The sequence below is a fragment of the Carica papaya genome, chromosome 6 (genome assembly GCF_054855325.1).
Source record: "Carica papaya isolate Zhongbai chromosome 6, ASM5485532v1, whole genome shotgun sequence".
Classification (NCBI taxonomy): Eukaryota; Viridiplantae; Streptophyta; class Magnoliopsida; order Brassicales; family Caricaceae; genus Carica; species Carica papaya.
This window is the reverse complement of record NC_142314.1, coordinates 12,074,846-12,097,626: the sequence shown is the minus strand read 5'-3', so window position 1 is coordinate 12,097,626 and position 22,781 is coordinate 12,074,846. Positions and strand designations below refer to the sequence as shown.

General features: G+C 36.7%; 1 protein-coding gene across 3 annotated transcripts in view; it reads left to right on the top strand.

Moving 5' to 3' along the window:
* The first annotated feature begins 260 nt into the window (after nt 1-260).
* The window catches only part of LOC110806407 (Radical SAM superfamily protein), a 41,177-nt gene continuing 18,656 nt past the window's right edge, over nt 261-22,781 (top strand). Inside the window, exons 1-5 of one of the 3 annotated variants that reach the window (XM_088223523.1) lie at nt 796-935; nt 2,084-2,183; nt 15,262-15,425; nt 18,326-18,416; nt 18,586-18,743. In XM_088223523.1, coding sequence (XP_088079649.1) covers nt 15,304-15,425; nt 18,326-18,416; nt 18,586-18,743 — 371 coding nt within the window. In that variant the 5' untranslated portion in view covers nt 796-935; nt 2,084-2,183; nt 15,262-15,303. Of the gene's footprint in view, nt 936-2,083; nt 2,184-15,261; nt 15,426-18,325; nt 18,417-18,585; nt 18,744-22,781 lie in introns of all 3 variants that reach the window. The other 2 variants (XM_088223521.1, XM_088223522.1) reach the window with 2 other exon arrangements.

Here is a 22,781-nt window from a genome sequence, read left to right as displayed (position 1 = left end):
TTATAACCCCTTGCCTTTTGATCACAACCGTTCGTTTCGTTTTAATCTGGGCCGTTCGTTCGCGTGATTGATCTGGGCCGTCGGATCGCACCCACGCGGATCGCCAACGTGGCTCCTTTCGGAGTGACGCGATCTTGCCACGTGGCAGGCCCCGGTTGGCCGGGACTGCTGACCGGGCCTGCTGACGTGGCTGCTGACGTGGCCCCCCCTTTTTTTTTTTTTTTTCCGGGTGCTACAATTTGCATTTTAATTTGTTTTCTCCAGTTACTAAACATCGGTCGATGTTACAGTTAAAACAACCAAAACAGAGAAACAAACCACCAACAAACAGCTTTCAATTTGGGTGCGGAGAAGCCGAGGTCCCTCCCAAGCCCCCAGCGGCTTCCTTCGTCTATTGCTCGTTCTCCTTCATTTCTTTCTCGTTTATATATATATACACACAGAATTATATATATATATATATATATACCAGACACAGTAGGTGTGGCGTAATTGAATTGGTTTTGAAAATGATCCACCATTCTATTTCAAAACCTTCACTCTCTGCTTCAATCTCTCTCCCAAAAGCTACTAAATCATTTCCGTTTCCCAATTTCTCTTCTCACTTTAAAATCCGATGCGAGTCCATTGATTCGGCATCATCGGTATCGTCTTCGATCAATGTGAAACCATCGATATCTTTGGACGATTCGGCACCGCTCGCAGCTGGTAAGAAGTTGATGGAATCTGAGGGAGCAATGAAGAGTCGGCCTCCCTACCCGGGAGGGATGCCGAAGATGGGACCCTTCACGGGCAGAGATCCCGACTTAAAGAAGCCTCATTGGTTGAGGCAGAGAGCTCCTCAAGGTGAGAAGTTCCAGGAGGTTAAGGATTCCCTCTCTTCCTTGAAGCTCAACACCGTCTGCGAGGAAGCCCAGTGTCCTAACATAGGAGAGGTCAGTCTTTTTCCTGCTTATTCAGTTTCATTGTATGAATTGCTCGTAGATAGACGCCACTGTATTGTATTTCTCATAGAAGAATAAATAACCGATGCAGAACCTTAAGGATTTAAAAGAAGGGAGCTCGAGTTACATAGGAAATGTTAGGAGATTTTTTTGGGAGATAATCTTTATAGGAGATTTGAGTTTGATTTTGGTTGGAAGTCTAGATACTTTTTTCTAGATACTTTTTACACTTTGTTTTATGGTTTAGTGAGCGGTATGGCAATAATGTAACATTATTGAGTAGAGCAAATTGCTGATTAATTCTCATCTACGGATAAGTAATCTCACTACTATATTTTGGTGGGATACAGGGATAGAATAGAAATGTAATAAGTAAATAGCTTTCTTTATTATATTTGTTTGAACATGTATTTTAATGCGCTTCCACAATTAATAATACTATAATAAATCTGTTCAACAATCTATTTCCAAAATAAAAAAAACAAAAAAAAAAAAAAATTTATCCAATACCATATAAAAATAATAAATTTCCTATACAATTTTACCAGTATAATATATCATCATTGATAAAAATTTGTAAAACAATTTAAATGCAAGCTGCAAGTAAATAAAAAATGAAAATGTTGATTTAAGAATAAATAAAATTTTAGAAATATGCTATAAAATCTTATACACTATTTCTACGTGAAATAATAAAATTCTGTAATGGTAAAAGAAGGTGTTGGAGGTATTTTTGATGTTGGACAAAGTTCAAAAGAAGGAGAGAGAGAAGGGAACAGAAAGGATAGAAGAAATTAGAGGACATAGAGTGAGAAATTACAGGAACAGAGAGGAAGACTTCAGAGAATTTTATTAATGGCATAGATTTTACAGCTTACTGGTCATGTATTTGTAGAGGTTATACGTCCTGATCCTAAAGTCTCAGCCATTAACAGCTATGACCACTATTCTAATTACTCTGATTATTGTCCATATAACAAAACCCTGCTCTTAAGTTCCCTTGTCCTCAGAGGAAAAACCGGGAAACCTGTCTTCAATGTAATGCATCTTCCCATTTTGCTTGAGATGGTTCTTGTCTTTTCCACTGAATCAGGAGTTGCACCAGGGGTATGTTCTGACTTTTGATGTCTGCTCTCCAGAATGCACAGCGGTTGAAGAGAATTGTTTGTCTTGCAGAGGAGTTAATTGTCAGTGAGCCTGAGGGAAATCTTTCTTGAACTGCGGTACATGAAACTCTAGGTACACTCTATGCCCTTTTGGTAAATTGAGCTTGTATGGAACACTGCCCACCTTTTGAATAACGCAAAAGAGTCCTTTGTTATAGTGTCAAGCTTCTGATTAGTCCTGTTGAGTCAATTTTGTTGTTTGTGAGGTTTTAAAAGCACATAAACAGAGCCACTGGTTGTAAAGGTTCTTTCTGAACGATGTACATCAGTCAGCTGCTTCATGCAATGCTGTGCGCATTTGTATGTAACTTGAGGATTCTAAGAATATTTTCTAGCTCAGTCAAGTACTCATTTAAGGATTTGATCTTTGAGTATCCAGAGACATATGAAACATGAAGAGACGGTGGATATTCATATAAGGTTCAAAAGCTGATAACTTTATGACAGTACGATATGAGGTATTATACAAGAACTCTCTGAAAGGTAACACTGTGCCCACTTAGCTGGTGCATCATGGCACATGTAATGAAGATAAGTCTTGAGGCAACGGTCGTCTACATCTGTTTGGGCATCTATTAGAGACGGTAAGCTGTTGAGCATGCAAGAGAAATGCCCTGCAATTGAAGTAGTTCCTACAAAACATACTTAAGAAGATAGAATCATGATCCGAAATTATTGCTGATAAGCCATGCAATTTGAAAATTGTATTCATGAATTTCTTGGCCACTGTCATGATAGAGAAAGGATGTGTAAGGGCTTGAAAATGTGCGTGTTTACTTAGACAATTGACCATGTGCCAGTACGACTTAGGCAAGCCTTCTATGAAATCTAGTAAAATACTTGTCCATGGCATTAAGGGAATAGGTAATGGTTGTAACAAGTCAAGATAGGGAGAGAATGGGTTTGCATTTTGGACAAGTGGGATAGTAAAAAATTAGTAGCAGATGTCTTTTTCCAACCCTGTCCAATAAAAAATTATGATTTTTTTTTCTAACTGGCCGAAGAACAATAATTACTTATGATAGAACCTTCATGGAATTCTTTCATAATCTTGTTTAGTTGTTTCCAACAACCAATGAAAGCTCTGATTCCACAGATAAACTTAAGTATTTTGTGGATAGTCTTGAAGCTCCTTAATGGTTGTCTGAACGCGTGCATGCTGAGTGCAACTTGCTTGAATTTCATTAGTAATGTAGGATGGACTGCAGAAGTTGCCAAGGACATTAAGTGACTTTCTAGTATGCGAGAGAGAGCATTGATGATACGAATCCAGGTGGGACAAGTTCTAACTCACGGCCAAAACACAATTCAAGCTCACATGAGACATTATATAATCTTAAAAGCTTACGGCTGCAAGGGAAATCATGCCTACATGAGTTTAAAAGGTAATGTCCTCATTAAAGGAGAGCAAGACCTAACTCAAGATGAAATTCACGGCCACATGGGAGCTTACATGGAAGCTCACGCCTTCATTGGAAGATACAAGGAGACTCACGGCCTTATGAGCTTAATAGGCCATGGATTAGGCCTTGTGAATGATGGGAGACAAGACAAGGTTCAGTCCAAGGGAGGTCCTATGGTTTGATCCATAAAAGTGGATGAAAAGATCCAATCCAAGAAAAGCAAAGTCCATATGGAGAAAAGCTTATGATAAATCCAATTCAAGATGCTCTTGAGCTTTATCGATGCAGTATCACTAGGACATGGGCCAATAAACTAAAGGAAGACTTTCAAGTCTATGCTAAAGGATGGATCCATGAAGAGGAAAGTCTTGGACCGAAATTGGAAAGCCTTGGAAGAGGAAGGTTGAGCCATTTACATCTTTGGGAGGAGTCGCCATTAGCTTGTCCTACAACAAGGGAAAATCTAGCCACTAAAGAGTCTTCAAGTGGGAGGATTCTCAGGTATCTCAATCTCTACAAGCATGGAAAGCCAATCAAGAGTTTCCTCAGTGTACAAATCATTCTATCTAAGCCAAAAGGTTTCCTAAAGCTCAGGGACAGCTTAGACTCAATCACGTGGAGAATTTCTTTCTCACCCTTGAGAAATTTTCTTTAACACGAGGGATTTTTTTCCTCCTCATCTCATCCTTAATCAGTCGCACAAGATCATAGAGGGATACTTCTTTTCAAAAAGGCATATTATGTGATACCCGAGTCCGAAAAGCGGCTCGAGATAATTTTTTTTTATTAAATTATTTTATTAAAATAATTATTTTATTTATTATATTTTTATTTTATTGAATTTTTGAGAAAAAATGAATTAATGACGAGATTGAAAATATTTTTGGAAAAAAAAGGGTGAAAATTTGAGTTCGGGGAGTGTTTTTGAAAGAAAAATTGGAAATAGGGAGTCAAAGTGCAAAAAAAAAACGGCCACGTGGGACGGCTAAGTCAGTAGCTCTGATGAATCAGAGCACACCGCGTGTCGAAACACGCTAACGTTGACACCATGTGGACGATCCGTATACCCAGCGATCCGACGGCCCAGGTTCGATCTCGCACAAGTGAACGACTCAAATTCGTTTTTTCCTTAAACGCGATCGAATGGACGAGATCAATCGCAATGAACGACCCAGATTCGCCCATGCAATCGGACAAAACAGATAAAGATCGAACGGCCCTCCTCGTTCCACGTCGATGCGAATTGACAGTTTAGATCGACGCAGAATGGGTATAAATACTTTTCGTAACAGGGGAATCCAAACTCTAGCTGCCAGCCCTCGGCGAAAAAGAACCAGGCGCTGGATAAGAAGGACGACTGGTGACTATCGCCGCACCGGAGCCACTATTGACCGCCGCTGCAAACTGCCAAAAAAAGTAAAATTTTTGCTTACGCACTCGGAATTCGATTCCGAGCCTCCCTATGGTCATATCGGAGTAAGAGTGATGGCGGGTGAGACGGAAATCGCGCGCAAAGCCTGGCAAAGCCGCTGCAGTCGAAACCTAAAAATCCCTCCAATGAGTCTCTTCCCACTTCCCGTTTCATGTGATTTTTGGATCATTGTGTTCACCATTTTCTGTGCAAATTAGCCGAAGAAAGAACTTCAGCCGCGAAGGAGGACTGGTAGAGCCGCCGCACCCAGAGACTCGCTCGTCGGTAGGTTCAGTTTTTTATAATTTTTTAGCCAACCGAGACTCCCTAACGTGTTTTTTCGCAGGACTACATATAAAATTAGCCAAAATCGGTCAGATTGAGGCAAACCGCCGCCGTGGGCAGCGGAGTTGGCGCTGGATCACGTCGGTGGTGTCATGTTAGAACTCCAAAATTAGATGGAAAGAGTTTTGGATATCGATTTTGGATTTTTAGGGTATTTTTAAGTACGTGACGAGTGTTTTTGATTTCACAGAAAAATTCAAGAAACCTGAGACTCGTTAAAAGGTGTAGTAGACAGCGCGGAGTCTCGAAATACCGATTCGGGTAAGAATTTTTCACCTTATTCTCCGTTATGATAAATTGAGACTTAACGATGTATAATTTCGTATTTTTATTAAAAAATTAGAAAATTTTAAAAATAATTACAGATCACTAATGGAGGTGGAACCGGTTAGTTTACAATTGTTCTGATTTCCTATTTATTTTTTTGTACTGCTCTATTCGCTTGTTATTATATGGTATATATTCTTAATTTATAATTTTTATGGTGTTATCGATTTATGTAGTTTATTTGGTTATCTGTTGCTCGATCCCTTGTTATGATCAGCTATATCATCTGTATAAATGTCGTTTAATTGATATGTAAATATAATATGAGATATTGGTATGCGTTTGTTGGTTGTTTTGTTGTTGAAAATATTTATGTGAAAGACTTACTTGGTACTCAGGGAAAAGATGGACAGATCTAATACATAGGGAACTTTATCGTGAACGTTATCTCAGCTGAACAGGGCTGAGAAGTCCCTTATCGGAAGTTTGGGAGATATGGTTCACCCTCATACTAGATAGGGTATCGTGGCGATGAAATGTTTGGCACCCATCACGGACGGGGTATGGGGACGACTGATTAATTGTTAAAATTAGATATTAGGTTTACGAGTAGGGGGACATTCCTATGGACCCTCCAGAGATATTAATAAACAAGTAAGAAAGGAAAATTATCGTTTTTTGTTCACTTGTGCGTGAAAATAAAAAGTGATATGAATATGGGTTTTCATAGGTTGATTTTTGGAAAACTCGTAATGGTGAATGTCTAACAAACATTTTAAAATTAAATGTATTTAATTAAAGTAAAGGCTGCATTAGTTGTTTTTTTCCTGATTTTTACTAATTTTTAGTTTTCCATATCAATGAGTTGTGTGATATTTTTATTGGGTTAGTGTAACTCATCCTTTCATTAACCATTTCAGATTAAGAGAATCAGAATCTAGATCCCGATCAATGAGAAGGTTGTGAGTAGTTTACCTTTCATACCCACAAAATCATGGACAAAATCATGGACGGAATGGGCAAGATCATGGGCGGATTCCTTAAATCATTGATGAACTAACTTCAAATTCCCAAGAAAGCAAGAAATCTCCTCATACTCTTCAAGAGATCTTCCCTTATTTTAATTACATATTATATTTAAACCAAAAAATCTTATCGCGGGCGGCCACATCTCATTAAATCGTCAAAGAATCTTTTTTAATTCAAGATGGACGACCATATCTTAATTAAAAAGTTTTATTTTCTTAAATATGTAATTTATTATTTTTCTAGATAAGTATTTACAATCATTTAGGAGATTTAGTTCTATTGTAATTCTCTTGGCCTCATCTATAAATAGGCCTCATGCCAATGTTTATAATCATTCTCAATCAAAGGTTTAAGCAATAAAATACAACGTTTTTTAACTTTTGAACTAGTGAGATTTTCTTCAACCTTCTTATTGAGTAAAAAATTGTTTCTATTTATCAAGATAACTTTTGTGGCGTTTTATCAATTACTATTTTTTTCAATTACTTTAGTTCCAAACATCTATTGATTATAGGTTAAGTAGGGAAGATTTGTTTAAAAAATAAGTTTTAGTGCTAATTATGTACGTGTGAGTTTAAATTTCACTGTTGACCTTAAATTTCGCATCATTTGATATCAGAGTTTAGATTCGAGATAAATCATACTTATTGTTCATTGTTGATTCTCGATTCTACATCATTTAGTTTGTTTATTTTGTTGATGATTGTACAAGAGTCATTTAGCTTTTTTTACTTAAATTTAAATATGATGTGAGTCATGCACTTCCACAATACGATTAGAATCTAATTTGGTGCTCATATTAAAAGATTGCACATTGATAATGTTAAAGATGTTTTCAATATGAGACTATCATCCTTTTTTTCAATGAAAATGGATTGTCCATGAGTTCTCTTGTATTCACACTCTATGACAAAATGAAGAATTAGAAAGTAAAAATGGTCACTTACTAGCTACTACCTAATCCTTGTTCCAAAATCATGTGCCTAAACAATAAAGATAGAAAGCTGTCCTCACTGGCACTTATCTGATAAATCAATTACTATCCAGGGTGTTGGATTTTAAGAGTTCCATGGAAGTTCTTTTCAAATTCTACCCAGAGGTTAGTGTCACAAACAATCTTATCGATAAAATATATGAGTGTGCCGCCTTTTTTGAAATGCATTAACATCAGCAAGGAAACTCAATTCAAAAGTTTTCAAGTGTACTTTTGTGAGACACTTCTCAACTCAAAAGGATTACAAATGTTATTATTCGTCTACCAAAAAATTTTATGTAATTATCGCTGTTACATTTATTAAGACCAAGTCATACTTTAGTAAACTTTATTTTCAAGGGGAGACTATGACAAAAGATAAAAGACTTGTTCTTTTTTTATTTTACCTTATCCTCTATATCATCAGTCTATCTACCTTTAATACTACCCGTAAATAACCTGTCTTAGTTATCTCACAACTAAAAAAAGTGACCTACCAGCACCTCTACCTTCAACACTACCACCAAATAACCCTTCTCATTTACCTCACAACCCAGAAAATGACCCACCTAATTACTTTAAAACCCAAAGAATGAACTAGCACCAATGAGCGTGCATGACTCAAGATTCTCTCAGTTATACTCAAGAACGAAGAATCTGAATCCTAAACTGAAGCAAGTTCAAGCATTAGAGTGAAGTTCTGGAAATGAATTAACTTATGAGAATCCTTCATATTCTAACATTGATATACCTATTGCAATTCAAAAAGAAATTAGAGAATGTACTAACCGTCCACTTTATTCAATCTCAAATTTTATCATTTGACAAGTGTTCACTATTCTCCAAAAGGTTTCTTATGTGTTTAAATATAGAATATATTTCTAATACATTATTTGAGACGTTCTATGAAAAAATGAAGAAATGCTATGGAAATTGAAATACGAGCATTCGGAGAAAAACCATATATGGAATCTAATAGACCTACTCAAGGAAAAAGATTTGTAGGATGCAAATAAATGTTCACTGTAAAGTACGAAATTGATGGTACAACAGAAAGGTATAAAGTAAGGTTGGTGGCCAATATACCCAGACCTATAGAATAGATTGTCAAAAGAATTTGCACATGTTTTCAAGATGAAAGCCATTCAAGTTTTATTGTTTTTAGTTGCCAACTTTGATTGACAATTGTTGCAGTCTGATGTGAAAAATGTCTTTTTGCATGTAGATTTGCAGAAGAAAATTTGCATAGAAATTCTATCAGCATCCACAAAAGTTATAAGAGCGAAAAAAATTTATAAATTAAAAAAAAACTTTTTATGGACTCAAACATTCATCCAAGGCATGGTTTGAAGATTTGTAAAGGTGATATTGGTAGTAAGATACAACTAAAGTCAAAGAGACCACACTCCTATTTATCAAGCACTTAGATTTAGGCAAAATTACAATTCTGGCTGTGTATATTGATGATATTACTTTGATAGGTGATGATGAAAAAGGGAGATTGGTGCTCAAATGGCGCTTAGGCAAAAAATTTGAAATTAAAAAACTAGAGAAGCTAAATACTTCCTTGAAGTAGAAGTGACTAATTCAAAAGTTGGAATTTTCATCTTACAACAAAAGTGTATCAAGGATCTAAAGAATATAGGCAAACTGGCATGGAAACCTGTTAGCACATTGTTTGATCCCAACTATAAACTGGGATTAGCAGAGGAAAGACTTATCTATCTAGTACACAGAAGACCAAAAATTTCTTATGCAGTAATTTAATAAGCCAGTTTATGCACAATTCCAAAGAAGTAAAATTTATTCATTTAACTATTTTTTGGGTGATTTGAAAAGACAAAAATAATAGGACTTTTGAATGGATAGAGGAAGAGATGTCAAAAATTAGAGATAGACGATTGCTATTTTGCCTTGTTGATTTTGGGTCGTGACATTTATAATGAGAAGATTTTGGGAATTTCAGATGTACTCACAAATTTGTGAATATCTTATAAATGGATAATACCCTCTTGTGCCCTATTTATGTACTTTCATACTTTTTATTTAAAAAAAATGCACAATTCCTAAGTGCATTTAAAGGAAGCATGACGAGTGCTATAATTCCTAAAGGGAACACCATAAAAGGGTATCATGTTTAGAAAGTAATAAAATTAGTTCTAGAAACCTACACTGATGAGCTGATTTTGCTAGATTAATAGCGGATAGAAAATCCACTACATGTTGTTGTACTTCCTTTGGAGGAAATTTGATCACATGGAGTAGTAAGAAATAAAATGTGGTAGCAAGATACTATGTAGAATCTAAATTTCAAACAACAATCCAAGGAGTCAATGAGTTATTGTTATTGAAAATAATTTTGAAGACCTAAGGATCAAGTGAGGTGACCCAATGAGATTATTATGATAAAAAGACAGCAATCAATATTGCTTATAATCCAATACAATATGACAGGATAAAACGCATTGAAAGTTAATAGACAATTCATCAAAGAAAAGGTAGATAGTGGTTTGCTCTGCACATCCTATATATGTAAGGACCCCGGAAATCCAAAAGGAAATATATAATAATTTAAGTACGGAAGCGAAATAAAAGGTTAAAGTTTACATCCTTTATACAATAATTTAAAAGTAGTAAACAAACATTACGAAATAAATTCTCTAAAAAGAACACGAGAAATACGAAAAGTAATTGAAAATAAAAAGTATCTAGCATCTACTAGCAATCTTCCTGTGAATCGGGTTCTAAAATCAGATCCTGTTGATCTGAAATGGTTAGATAAGGGATGAACTACACTAGCCGAGTAAGGATATCACACTACATCACCAGCACAGAAGTAAAGGTTGGTAGAAAATCAAAACAATTAATGGAGTACTAAATTTAGCAAATTCGTTTATCAATTGTAAAATCATTTACCGTTCACTTACCATTGTGAAATTTATAAAAACAACCTATAGAGACAATAATATCACACAAATAATAACTTCATGTACAATCAGCAACATAAAATATGTCATAAATTCATATTTATTAACAATAAAATAAATCATAACCATTTCTTGTTTTACCAGCTTACTAGTATCCGTGGGGATCCATAGGGGTGTCCCCGCTACACATGAACGCTTTCCCTTAACAATCTCAATTACAGGGCCGTCCCCATACCCCGTCCGGTATGAGCACCAAATTATCAACTCTCCATACCCCGTCCGGTATGAGACAACGTTCACGGTAGGGTTCCCTATGAACCCGATCCGTCCACCATCTCGCAAGATATCTAGTGAGACTATCATTTTATCTGTTTATTTGATCACACCCCTTTCCTATTTTTCCTTAATCTCCGTTACCAAATCAAACATAATCATATAAACAAATGAACAAGCATCCGGTAATGCAATCATATTTTAAATTCCAAAATCAAACAGTGGTCAAATAAGACAGTAATACATGCATTTAAAACATAAAATAGATAAATCAGATACCATCATACTTTTAGAATGTAAAATAAATCAACAGAAATCAATAAAGAACAATATCCGGTTCTGGCTCCATTAGCAATCCGTAATTAATTATGTACATCTATTTAATTTGTACAAAAAACTGTATTATTATTTATTTAAACTTCAAATCTATGATAGGAAATAGGGTGAGGGATCCTTACTTGATTTGACACCGAAAAGGTAAATGGTTTACTGTACCTACGGGCGGTCCCTGGGTTCCCTGAATTTTTTTTCGGGAATTGAAACGTACTTATGGTACCTACAAATATCTCAAATAAACCCAAAAATTAGTTCCAGGCCTACTCGGCCAATTTCGGAAATCCGGCACGGCGGCGGTCCGCCTCCGGTTGGCCATTTTTGGCCTTTTTGGCCGAATTTGGTCGATTTTACATCGATTCCTGTGAGTGCACATGCTAAAGGGCCTCGGTGGGCCAAAAAATATGAAAAACCGAAACTCACCGGCGGCTCCTTCGGATCACGTTACGGTTGGGTGTTTCGCTTCAGTCAACCTGTAGAGAAGAAAACGGTGATCACAACGGTAAAAAAATTACACGAAACGAGAATCGGGAAGGGTCTCATCGGAGACGGTTTGTGAAATTCCCCGCAGCGGCGGCGACGGGCTACGGCGGTGTTTTCTGGCCAATTGGTCGGTTCTTTCACTCTAATTTGGCCATGGGTGGGTTTAAAATTGAATTTCGTGCAAAAAAATTTTTTTTGACCTTTTTTGGTGGTCGGAAAAGGTTCCGATGCGGCGGCGGTCGGCTCCCCGGCGGCTGGGTTGTCTTCTCCGACGAGGGGTATTGGCGGCTAGGGTTAGGGTTTGGGTGCGGATGGGGTTATTTATACCCATCCGTTTTTTATTTGGGCCGTCCATCGCTTTTGATCTGTACCGTCTGAGCGCGATTACATAGGGAATGAATCTGAGCCGTTCATCGCGATTCAATCTGAGCCGTCCGTGCGAGCGAGAACGGACCTCAACCATTCAATCGCGTGCATGCGGATCGCCCACGTGGCTCCCCCACGCGTGGCCTCCCGCGTCAGCGCCTCTGCCACTTGGCGCGTCCTGGTTGGTCGGGGCTGCTGACCGGGTGTCTGACGTGGTTCAATTTTTCTAAATTGCGTTTTGACCTCCGGTTTTCGATTTTTCTTTCAAAAATATTCTCATAATTCAAAATTTCACCCATTTTTTCCAAAATTATTTTTAATTTAATCCTTAACAAATTTTTATTTTTTTTTTCATTGAAATAAAATAAAATAAATTAAAATAAATAATTATATTTATTAAAAAAAATAAAAAATGAAACTAAAAACTAAATTTTTTTTTTTGTTGGGTGTTACAACAAACATATCAACTCCTAACTTGCTAATGTATTTACTAAGGCTTAATCCAACATTTCAAATAATTATTATCAAGTTGGGAATGAACAATCTCTATTCAATAACTTGATCGATAGTGTTGGAAAGAATATATATAACTTAATGTACAAGAATATAAATAGTAAAATACTCTTATATAATTTATTTTAGGGTTTTTTTTTATATACTCAAAGTTGTGTATATATCGGAACTAATTATTTAATAATGAAACACAACATTCATTCTTCCATAAAACACTATCCCATTGAACATGGGAAATTCCTTGTTTATGTGATGCGTTGTTTCATCTTCTTCCGGATATTTCTTCTCGTCATAATGTGCCCCAGAGCTTATCTCCGAATCCATTGCCCATTAGCCATATTATTTGATAAAAGGAGAAGATATATTAAGATAAGGGGAGAAAAATACAATGAGGATGATAAGACATGCTCCAGATGTTATCTTCTTTAGTGAGCAAAAAAAATTATAAAGAGATATAATATATGAAGAACAAATGATCTTCAGGGCCAAAAATAATAATTTCCGATTGTTGATGGAGGTAGAATATAGGTAGGTCTGAGAATTTTCTATGTGTCTTGCCTCATAAAGATGCCAAAAGAAGTCACTCCCATAACTCATGCGTCTTATGAGCTATATGGTCCACAGACCAACATAGATAACCCATCCCCCACAAAGATTTTGTTTCCTTTCTCACCTCATCACCTTTGATGCACAAACTTAAAAAGTCTTAAACTGTTGGAGTAGCATATTTTATTATTTAATTAATTGATATTATATAATTATAATTTTATAAAAATAATAATTTCATATAATTAGAAATTTAGTAGAATAAAAATTTCTTTATTAGTAAAATAAAAATTTTATAAACACTTTAAGTATAATAACATAAAGAGTGAAAAATAAAATTATTATTTTTTCTTAAAAAATCAATATAGTATCAGAGTTAATTAAAACTATTTTAAGGTTTTAATTTTAGAGCTTCATTAAAATTTTAAAATAACACAATATACTGAGTTAGTATCCATTTATCCAAATTTACCCTTATCACCACCCTAAAAGCGCCAAAGCCTCATCATAGATAAGATCAGAGAAAAAGGAAACAACAGTTGGCGGCAGATCGGACCATATCACGTGTGAGTGGCAACCAGCCTGGTGCGACCGCGTAAACCCAAAGAAAACGAATAGTGCACGGGGGTCAGCCTTCTTTGTCCGTGCGTGGACCTGCTCCGACAGAAGCAGAGCGGCGACAAGTGATCGAAGAAGCAGATCTGCGTAGCGAAGAAGCAGGTCAGATCTGTATCTACTTGAAAGGAGCTACTGGTGCTCGGTGCTACGGCTGGGAGAGAGGAAACGTCTAGTCTATGCGCAAAATTGAAGCCGAAAAGAGAGGACACACGCCGGAGAAGATGAACCGACGCGATGGCAGCCAGATTGCGTGAAGCCCCAATCTGAGATGTTTCTAGGCGGTTTTCGGTGCGATCTCACCAAATCTTTGATGGATTTGGAATTGCCAGCGTTTTTTGTGGTGTTTCGATGATTTTCGGCGGCAGCGTGTGGTGGCCAGTGGTAGCGTGTGGCAGTTTTGGTGAAGGTGTGTGGGTCGCACGTGGCGGTTTGATGGAGGCGCGTGAGACTCTGGTGGTTTCGCACGGTGGTGTTTCTGGCATCGGCACGTTGCGGTTTCCGGCGGTGGCACGTGGCAGCGCGTAGTTGTCCGGTAATTGGGCATTCGTTGGCACGTGGCGGCGCGTGAGAGCTCGTATGGTACACCAGTGGAGACTGAGCCGTTTTAGAAGTAAGTTCGAGTCGGTTTAGAGTCGAACTCGAGCCGTTTTGAGCCAAGCTGTTTAAAAGCAGATCGAGTCGTTTTAAGCCAGATCAACCCGAGCTGCTGTCTAACAGATTTGGTTTTAGTTTGCAGCACTTCTTTTGGCATCCTTTGACATTGATAAACTGCATGATGACGCTTTAGAACTTAATCTACAAGTTGAACATGTGTGATATCTCTGTACTAATTTGAGGGGGGTGTTGGATAACATATTTTATTATTTTATTTTATTATTCAATTAGTTGATATTATATAATTACAATTTTAAGAAAATAATAATTTTATATAATAGCAGTTTAATAGAGTAAGAATTTCTCTTTCAATAGAGTAGAAATTTTATAAATATTTTAAATGTAACAACATAAAATATGAAAAATAAAAATTATATTTTTTCTCCAAAAATATATATTGACAAAGTAAAAAACTCATCTCTCTTTCAATGATACAATGTGGGTCATTTGGAATGAAAGAAACAAAAAGGTTTTTAAGAGCTCAGCTTCTCCATTTAGTAGAATTAGGAATGGTTCTAGACCCTGGGTTTGTTTGTTTAAGTGTCATCTTGTAATTTATGGTGAGGATTTGGGGGACAGTCTTGATAGTTTGACATACTTCTGATGGGTGGCATCCTCTTGTTGCCTTGTTTTCCTCAAAAAAGGTACAGGACAGAAATTCAACTCCTTCACAAATTAGATAAAGATATCCCTGAGAAAAATCCATGGGTGTTAGCTCATAGAAGCAGAGAACCCACTCTATCTCCAAGAACCTTTGGGATCTGAGATTGTGTTTGAAGATTCTGGTGTTCTGTTGCCTTTACACGTTTACCTTTTTTGTCCATGTATGTGTGTGTTTTAGGAACTTGCCTTTTGTGTTTTTGATTTTGATGCATATTGCTGCACTTAATGAAAGAATTGAAATTCAGTCGCTTGCTGCTGTTGATCTCCTCCTGAGAAACTAGTTTAGTGAATTCAAATGAAGTTAACAACTGGATTATTTGTGTGTGGTTTGAAACTGTTTTCTGCAGTGTTGGAATGGGGGAGGGGATGGTATTGCAACCGCAACAATCATGCTTCTGGGAGATACATGTACGCGTGGGTGTAGATTTTGTGCCGTCAAAACCAGCCGAAACCCAGCACCACCAGACCCTATGGAACCAGAAAACACTGCTAGGGCTATTGCAAGCTGGGGGTAGGTCTTAATTCTTCTAAATATAAAATCTATATCAATTATTAACTTGGTTGTATTCTTTTTCCTGTATTGATTGTCTCAGTAATGATGCTTTCTGCTTTCATGTTTATCTTTCTTTTTTTTAAAAAAAGATATGCAGTTTGTGCGTGTGCATTTTGTGATTTTATATGCTAGTTAAAATTAAATTGGAAATGTTATAGTTCTCATTTCTGTCCAATAAATAATAACCATAGAGGGATCACAAAGGTCAGTAATTTTCAAAAGTCTCTTTGAAAAAAGTATGAATAGTAATTTTCAAAAGCCATTTATTAAAAGAGAAGTTAAATTTTCGGCAATCAAAAAGAAGATTTTCTTATAATATTTTATGCTTTTGATAATTCTTTCTACAGAAAAAGAAATTGTATTAGTGAGAAAAAGATTTGAAAAGGAGGATTCAAGTATCCTTCTAAAAGAAAAGGAAAAGGAAAAAGGCTAACTAATCTTACAAATTATTAGGTGGCTAATCTGTATGCAACACAAACAAAGATATATCCTTAGAGAGCCCATGATGAGCCTTTGCAGAAAAGGATACCAAGGAGGATATTTTGTTTCAAAGAATTAAATGGGGGAAAAATGTTCCCAAAAGATCTAGCATTTTTTTTAGCCAAATCATCCACATCTTAGCAAAAAAAGCACCGTGCCCTAGAGCTTTGATCTCCTTCAAACTCATGCTCTTTAGAATTGAAGAAATTAAAACCATCATTGTGCTGGGAGAAACCCAAGAAACACCAAAAATATTAAAGATTTGATGCCAACTTTCCAAGCCACTTCACTGTACAAGAAAAGATGAGTACGAGTCTCCATAGCTCTTTGACATATCGCACAAATCCCTGGTCACAAGGACCGGCATGCTCTGCAAGCTTGAAGCATGTAATTACTTGAGCCCTAAATTGCAATCCAAACAAAAATCTTTATCTTACAAAACCTTTCAGAAAAAGTCATTGAAACCATCATTATAAGGTGCAGGAATATGAATTAGAAAATTGAAGTAAGATTTTAGATGAAAAGCGACCATAGGATTCCAAAGGCCAAATTCTACAGTTAGGGTTCTTTGAGAAAGCAACAGACTTGAGAAGTTGAACTGAAGAATTCGTGTCATAAGCTTTTCCGTTACTAGATTTACGAAAAGTATCATATTCCAACAATGGAATTAATTTCAATGATGCGAAAAGGAGAAAAAGGAGAATTTTGATATGAGAACAATTATATAGTTGAGGGAAACAAGAAGCTAAAGGGATATTGTAAATCCAGTGATCCTTTCGAAAAAGAAAATGTGACCCACCTCCCACCTTCAATCTGAGTAAGGGTAAAAAGGGCGCTTGGAGACTAGAATAATATTCGAGGGCCTTGTGTATCTACCAAGACATTGACTTTAGAATCCCATCCATTCTAGTGCAGAACAAACTTACTCTTAATAACTTTGTGCCACAGAGTCAAATTTTAGAGGGAATCACCATAACCATTTAGCCAAAACAGATATTTTTACAATATAGATTCCTAATGCCACGATGTTTATCAGTTTTTGGTGAGCAAACCTCTTCCAATTAACTAAATGGTCTCTCAAAAATATACTCGAGCCTGACTAAGGAAAGATCTAATTACCCTCTCAACTCTCTTAACTGCACATCTAGTGTAATGGAGGTAGATGGTAAAGTGGGTTGCTAGACAAATAAGACTAAATGAGAGGCACCCCTCATTAAGGAAACAAAAGAAAAACACCTTTGTCGCTATCTAGGCACTTAGAAATTTTACTTACAACGAGTTTCCAAAAAGAAGCAACCAAAGAATTGCGCCCCAGACAGACACCAAAGTAAATGAAAGGTCAATCTAACACGTCATGATTAACATAGTCAATCACACCTTTTGCACCCTGATCCTCAACATTAATATTGAAAAGACTTCTTTCTAAGATTAGTACTTTAACCTGAAATAGCCTCAACTAAGCGCAGAATGGAAAATTGAGCTACAATATGCTTTTTTATAGTTGATACCATATCATTTTAGCTACAAGGAAACTTGATTTTACTTTCTGGCTTTGTGGAATTTAGACTCTATGCTGCAAGGCTGCTGTTGGGATTTTTCCTTTTTAATGGAAGAAGAAATATCAATTAGAAAGAAAGTGATATGGGTGGTACTCCCCTGCTGCCTTTCATTAATTCACTCACTCTTTTTATTTCAAAAAAATTGGAAAGAAAGTGAAAATAGTACATTAGGGGAGAACTTGTTATTCTGGAACCTGGGTTCGAACCATGGGAGTATTAGCCACCAGCTTAAAAATTATGGTAGTGGCAATAGGGATGGTAAAATAATTTGTTTATCATGTCTAATTAATTATTATATGGCTTTTATTGAAAAAATCAATCATCGTATATCTGTTAATGACAGAAAGAGTAGCGATTATCATGATTATCACCAATTTCTCCTACAATTAAGTAATGAAAACCTTGTCCTCAGAAAGTTGAGTTGCAGATAAATCATTAAGACTATTGTTTTACTGCCCAGAACTGGGCTCGATCCTCAGTTTACTAAAGAATGTGAATTTTTCTCGTAAGTCAAAATCAAACAGGCATTGGGAATTTTTCATTTTATAGAAATGGTAACAGTGGAAGTTTCAGGGAGGCTAAGTGCTACCTTACAATCATACTGGCAAATTGGCTGCAGGTTTAACGACTAGGGGGAAGAGTATTGCGCCAATTTTTTTGTATTGCTGTTTTAGGGCTTCTGAACTTAAGACACTAGCTCTAGTTGACACTTCCTGCATAGATTTTATGTATATTATTTTGCGAACATGTAGCTTCTACAATTCAAGAACATGTTATTGCTATCACAAATAATAATTACATGCTTTATAATTTTTGTAGTGTGGATTACATTGTTTTAACAAGTGTAGACCGTGATGACCTACCTGATGGTGGGAGTGGACATTTTGCTCAGACTGTCAAAGCTATGAAGGTTGCTATATCTTTTTTGCAATATTGTTGACTTTTCATTTTTTTAAAATCTGAAATTTCTGATTTTCCTCGTGTGCTACTTGCAAACTTGAAAATACTAGAATGTTGCTGAAATTTTGGTTGAATTGTGATGTGATGAATTTGTTTGGATATTGCTACTTCTTTTGCAGAAACTAAAGCCTGATATCATGGTGGAGTGTTTAACTTCTGATTTTCGAGGTGATTTAAAAGCTGTAGAAATATTGGTGCACTCAGGATTAGATGTTTTTGCTCACAACATAGAGACTGTGAAACGGCTCCAGCGGATTGTAAGAGATCCTCGGGCCGGGTGAGTTTATTTAACTGTTAGATAACTAAATGCATATTCACTCTTTCACTTAGTGGATGCCTATTCCTCCACTACAGTTTTTTGCTCCTTTTCTAATATTATTTCTTCTATTATCCTATATATATACATATGTATTTGTAAGTAGTAGCTAGCATTCTGACTAGAGTTGTCACTTCCAAGCTATTCCATGAATTTTTGGGTTATTGTTTTGGTTTTCAATTTCTGAGTAACTTGGAGTTAGAATTTTAGAAATTTTTTTTCTTCATAATAGAAAAAGTATTATTATTATTATTAAAAGAATGAGGATACAACATTTTGAATTCCCATGCTTTTATATTTTCTTCATAGATATTTTTTAGGGGTGACTGCCAACTTAGTGGAACTGCTGAAGAACCTGTAAACTAAGGAAGAGCACGGTAGGGGAGGTGGTCGTTTTGGGCTCTCACAAAACGTGCAAAAAGGAGGTCATTCTAAAGGATCTAGAATCAGGTATGGGCTGCGTAGAAACATGCCCAATACAAAATCCTTGAGTGCGCTGAAATTGAGAATGGGCTTAAGGAGGAAACATGGATTTTAGGTCAGGAGGAACCGAAAATATACTGGCCACAGGAGAGTGGGTTTGGGTCTAAAATGGGTCCCGCGATCCGTGACCCGAAAGAACCCTAACCTGATGAGTGCAGAAGAAGGGCTCCGAAGGGATGAGATGGGGAGGCAGTCGGTGGACAAACAGAAGGTTCCAAAGGCAGAGGAAGGAGGCAGTAATAGAGGGCAGGAAGCAGGCAACAAAGATCAGGCGGAAACGAGTCTAAATGCAGATGATAGGCTAATGGAGGAAAACTGGGAAGAATGCAAAGAAGGAACATAGTTGGAGAGGGAGGAAGCCATACCATCAACGGCGATGATTCTAGTAACGATCAATGATGATTTTGGAAAAATGGTTGTAACAGAGGAATGGTTAAATCAAGGAAATGAGATCATGGTGGAGGATATGGAGGGAGAAAAGATTGGTCATTTAGTTGAGAAGGAAAGCTCTAGGCGGATTCTAAATAATATACAACGAATCAGGCATCATGTTAGGCGTGTCTTTTGACGACTTGGAGAAAAAAGCTACAGAACTATTTACAGAGGTAGAGCTTATAAGGAAGGGGAAGATGGAGGAGAGACTTTCAACCAAAAAGAAAAATAAGCAAGGGGTTGAGTGGTCCAAAGAGCTGAGGAGACTGCAATCAAGTATTAACTGTGCAGTTTGAGGACAGAGGGAAAGAAAGGGGTAGGGGCGTCGACCAGTAAGTAAATATGTTTGGAAAAATCATCATATGGAACCTTAGGGGATTAAGTGATCATAAGAAGAAACAGGTGATAAAATAATGTATGAGTAGGTAGAAACTGGATATCTTATGTCTGCAGGAGTATAAAATGAAAGTAGTTTCAAAAAAAGATCATACATAGCATTTGGAAGATCAACGACAATCAGTGGAAGGATTTATTGGATAAAGGGGCATCGGGGGGTGTTTTGATTTTATGGAAAGAGGACAGATTTAGGTGTGTGGACATTATAACAGGTGAATGTCCTATATCGTGTTTGTTGGAGGATCAAGGAATAGGAGAGAGATGGGTTTTTACTGGGGTCTATAACAAGGGAGAAGGGAGGGAGCAGGTTCTGCTACGGAAGGGTCTAAAAGACTAGGAGCAGAGATGGGAAATGACATGGGTGGTGGGGGCGATTTCAATATGGTTCTGAACATATAGGAGAAGACTAGGGCTTAATTTCCGAGGGTGTGTGTGGAGGAAATTAAGGAGGTTCTTGATAAAAAGGATCTCATTGAGTTGCTTCTACTAGGGGGCAAATGAACTTGGTCAAATCAGAGGTCTAACTGGCATGTTCTTGTATCAATAGATTTCTGATGTCTACCTCTTGCCATCTGCAAACCTCTGGGATTTGCCAAAAGCTGCTGTCAAGAATTATTTCTGACCATTTTCTCATAAGTCTGGAGGCTGATGGGATCAAGTGAGGTTCATACCCTTTCAGGTCTGAAGACAAATGGGTGAAAGTGGCCGGTTTAGGCAAAAAGGTAGAAAATTGGTGGAAAGAAGACAATGGTGAATGGAAAATCCAGTTTCAGATTAGCACACAAATCAAAGGCAATGAAGAAAGCTATCAAGAATTGAAGTAAAGAGGATTCGCAGAAGAATGGTACAAATGTGATACCGTTGTTTCAAGACATCGTGACAATAGTTGAGTTGGAAGCTATAGATGCATTATCTGCCAAAGATGTGGTATGCAGGGAATGGTTAAAGATTGAGATGGCTAATAAACTTCAAATGAAGGAGATCTCTTGGAGACAAAAATCAAGAGCCATATGGATAAAAGAATGAGACAGAAATATAAAATATTTCCACAGTATGGCACATTACTACAGGAGATTCAAGTATACTGGGGCAATGGAAATTGAAGAGAAATTAGCGAAAGGAAATTAGGATTTAAGGCAAGGGATGAAATATTTTTTTTAGTAGACTATATCACGAGGATTTTTAATAGAGCACTAAACTAGATGGTCTTATATTTAATTCTTTAGATGAGAGAAATAGGAACTTATTGGTTGAAGAATTTACCGAGGAGGAAATTCATGAGGGTTTAATGTAGTGTCAGAAAGACAAAGCTCCTGTTCCGAATGGTTTCAACATGGGCTTTGTGCAGCATTTGTGGTATTGAATGACGGAGGTTGTAGGACTCTTTAAAGAATTTCATGAGGCCAATTCATTTATGAAGTCCTTAAATTCCAGTTTTTTTTTTTTTGTATTAATTGCAAAGGTAGAGGGAGCGATGAATGTAAAAGGGTTCTAACCAATAAATCTAGTAGGATGTATTTACAAGCTGATTGCAAAAGTTTTAGTTAGGAGAATGATTAAAGTGCGGATCAAGTGATAGGGGAATGTCAACGTGCTTTTTTTGAGAGAAAACGAATTATGGATGCAGTTCTAGTGGCAATGAGGTAGTGGATTGATATTGTGTTTCAGAAACAGGGACAGGGTACTGTATAAACGAGATATGGAGAAAGCCTAGGACTATGTTAATTGAGATTTTATTTATTACATGCTAGCAAGGATGGGCTTTGGTGACAAATGGCATAGATGAATCAACTCATGCATTACCACCACTGGAAAAAATGGGAGACCATCCTCGGTTTTTAAGACTTGAAGGGGTATTAGACAAGAGGATTCACTATCTCCACTTTTGTTCGTTGTGGATATGGAAGCTTTAACTAGAATGATATTGAGATTCCCTTTATGGTGTAGATAAAGAAGTTCCCCGAAAGAAGCCAAAAGGTATAATCCTCAACTCTATGTAAATTTTCATCCTTTACCTAATGTCATGAAATGATTGAGGCCTCACAAAGCTCTCTCTCCTAACATTTGGTTGATGTGCTTTCTCAATTCTTGAGTAATTCCATCTGTTTCTTCACTGTTCTATGGCATGGAAGCTATGGTCTTGACTGTTCCCTTTTTTTTGGAAAAGTATGGGTTTTCCTTCTCACTTGATTATTTTTCTTTCGTCTTATTTGTGTAGTATGTGGAGGAGTTTGGAACACAAGATTTTGTGGAAGGGGCTCTCTTTGTTAGTTTATGGGTCATTTAGCTTAAATAGAATAATAGGTTTTCTAAAGCACTCTTTCAATCAACTGTCTCAAGCTGTCTGGAAGGAAGCTGTTAACCATGGTTGACCATTGTGTTTTTTCTTGTGTTCCAAAATCCTCCACATACTACACAAATAAGACAAAAGCAAAATAACTAAGTGAGAAGGAAAACCCATACTTCTCCAAAAAAAGAGAACAGCCAAGACCATAGCTTCTATGCCATAGCAGTGAAAGAAAAAACACCATAGTTAACAGATGTTACCTATGGTTATTTCCTAGGTAACACCATGGTTAACCATGACATTTTTTACTCGGGAAGCTGTAAAGGAATGCATTTTGACTATTGATAAACTTAAAAGGAGAGGTAACACCATAGTTAACTGTAAAAATTTAGAATAAATAT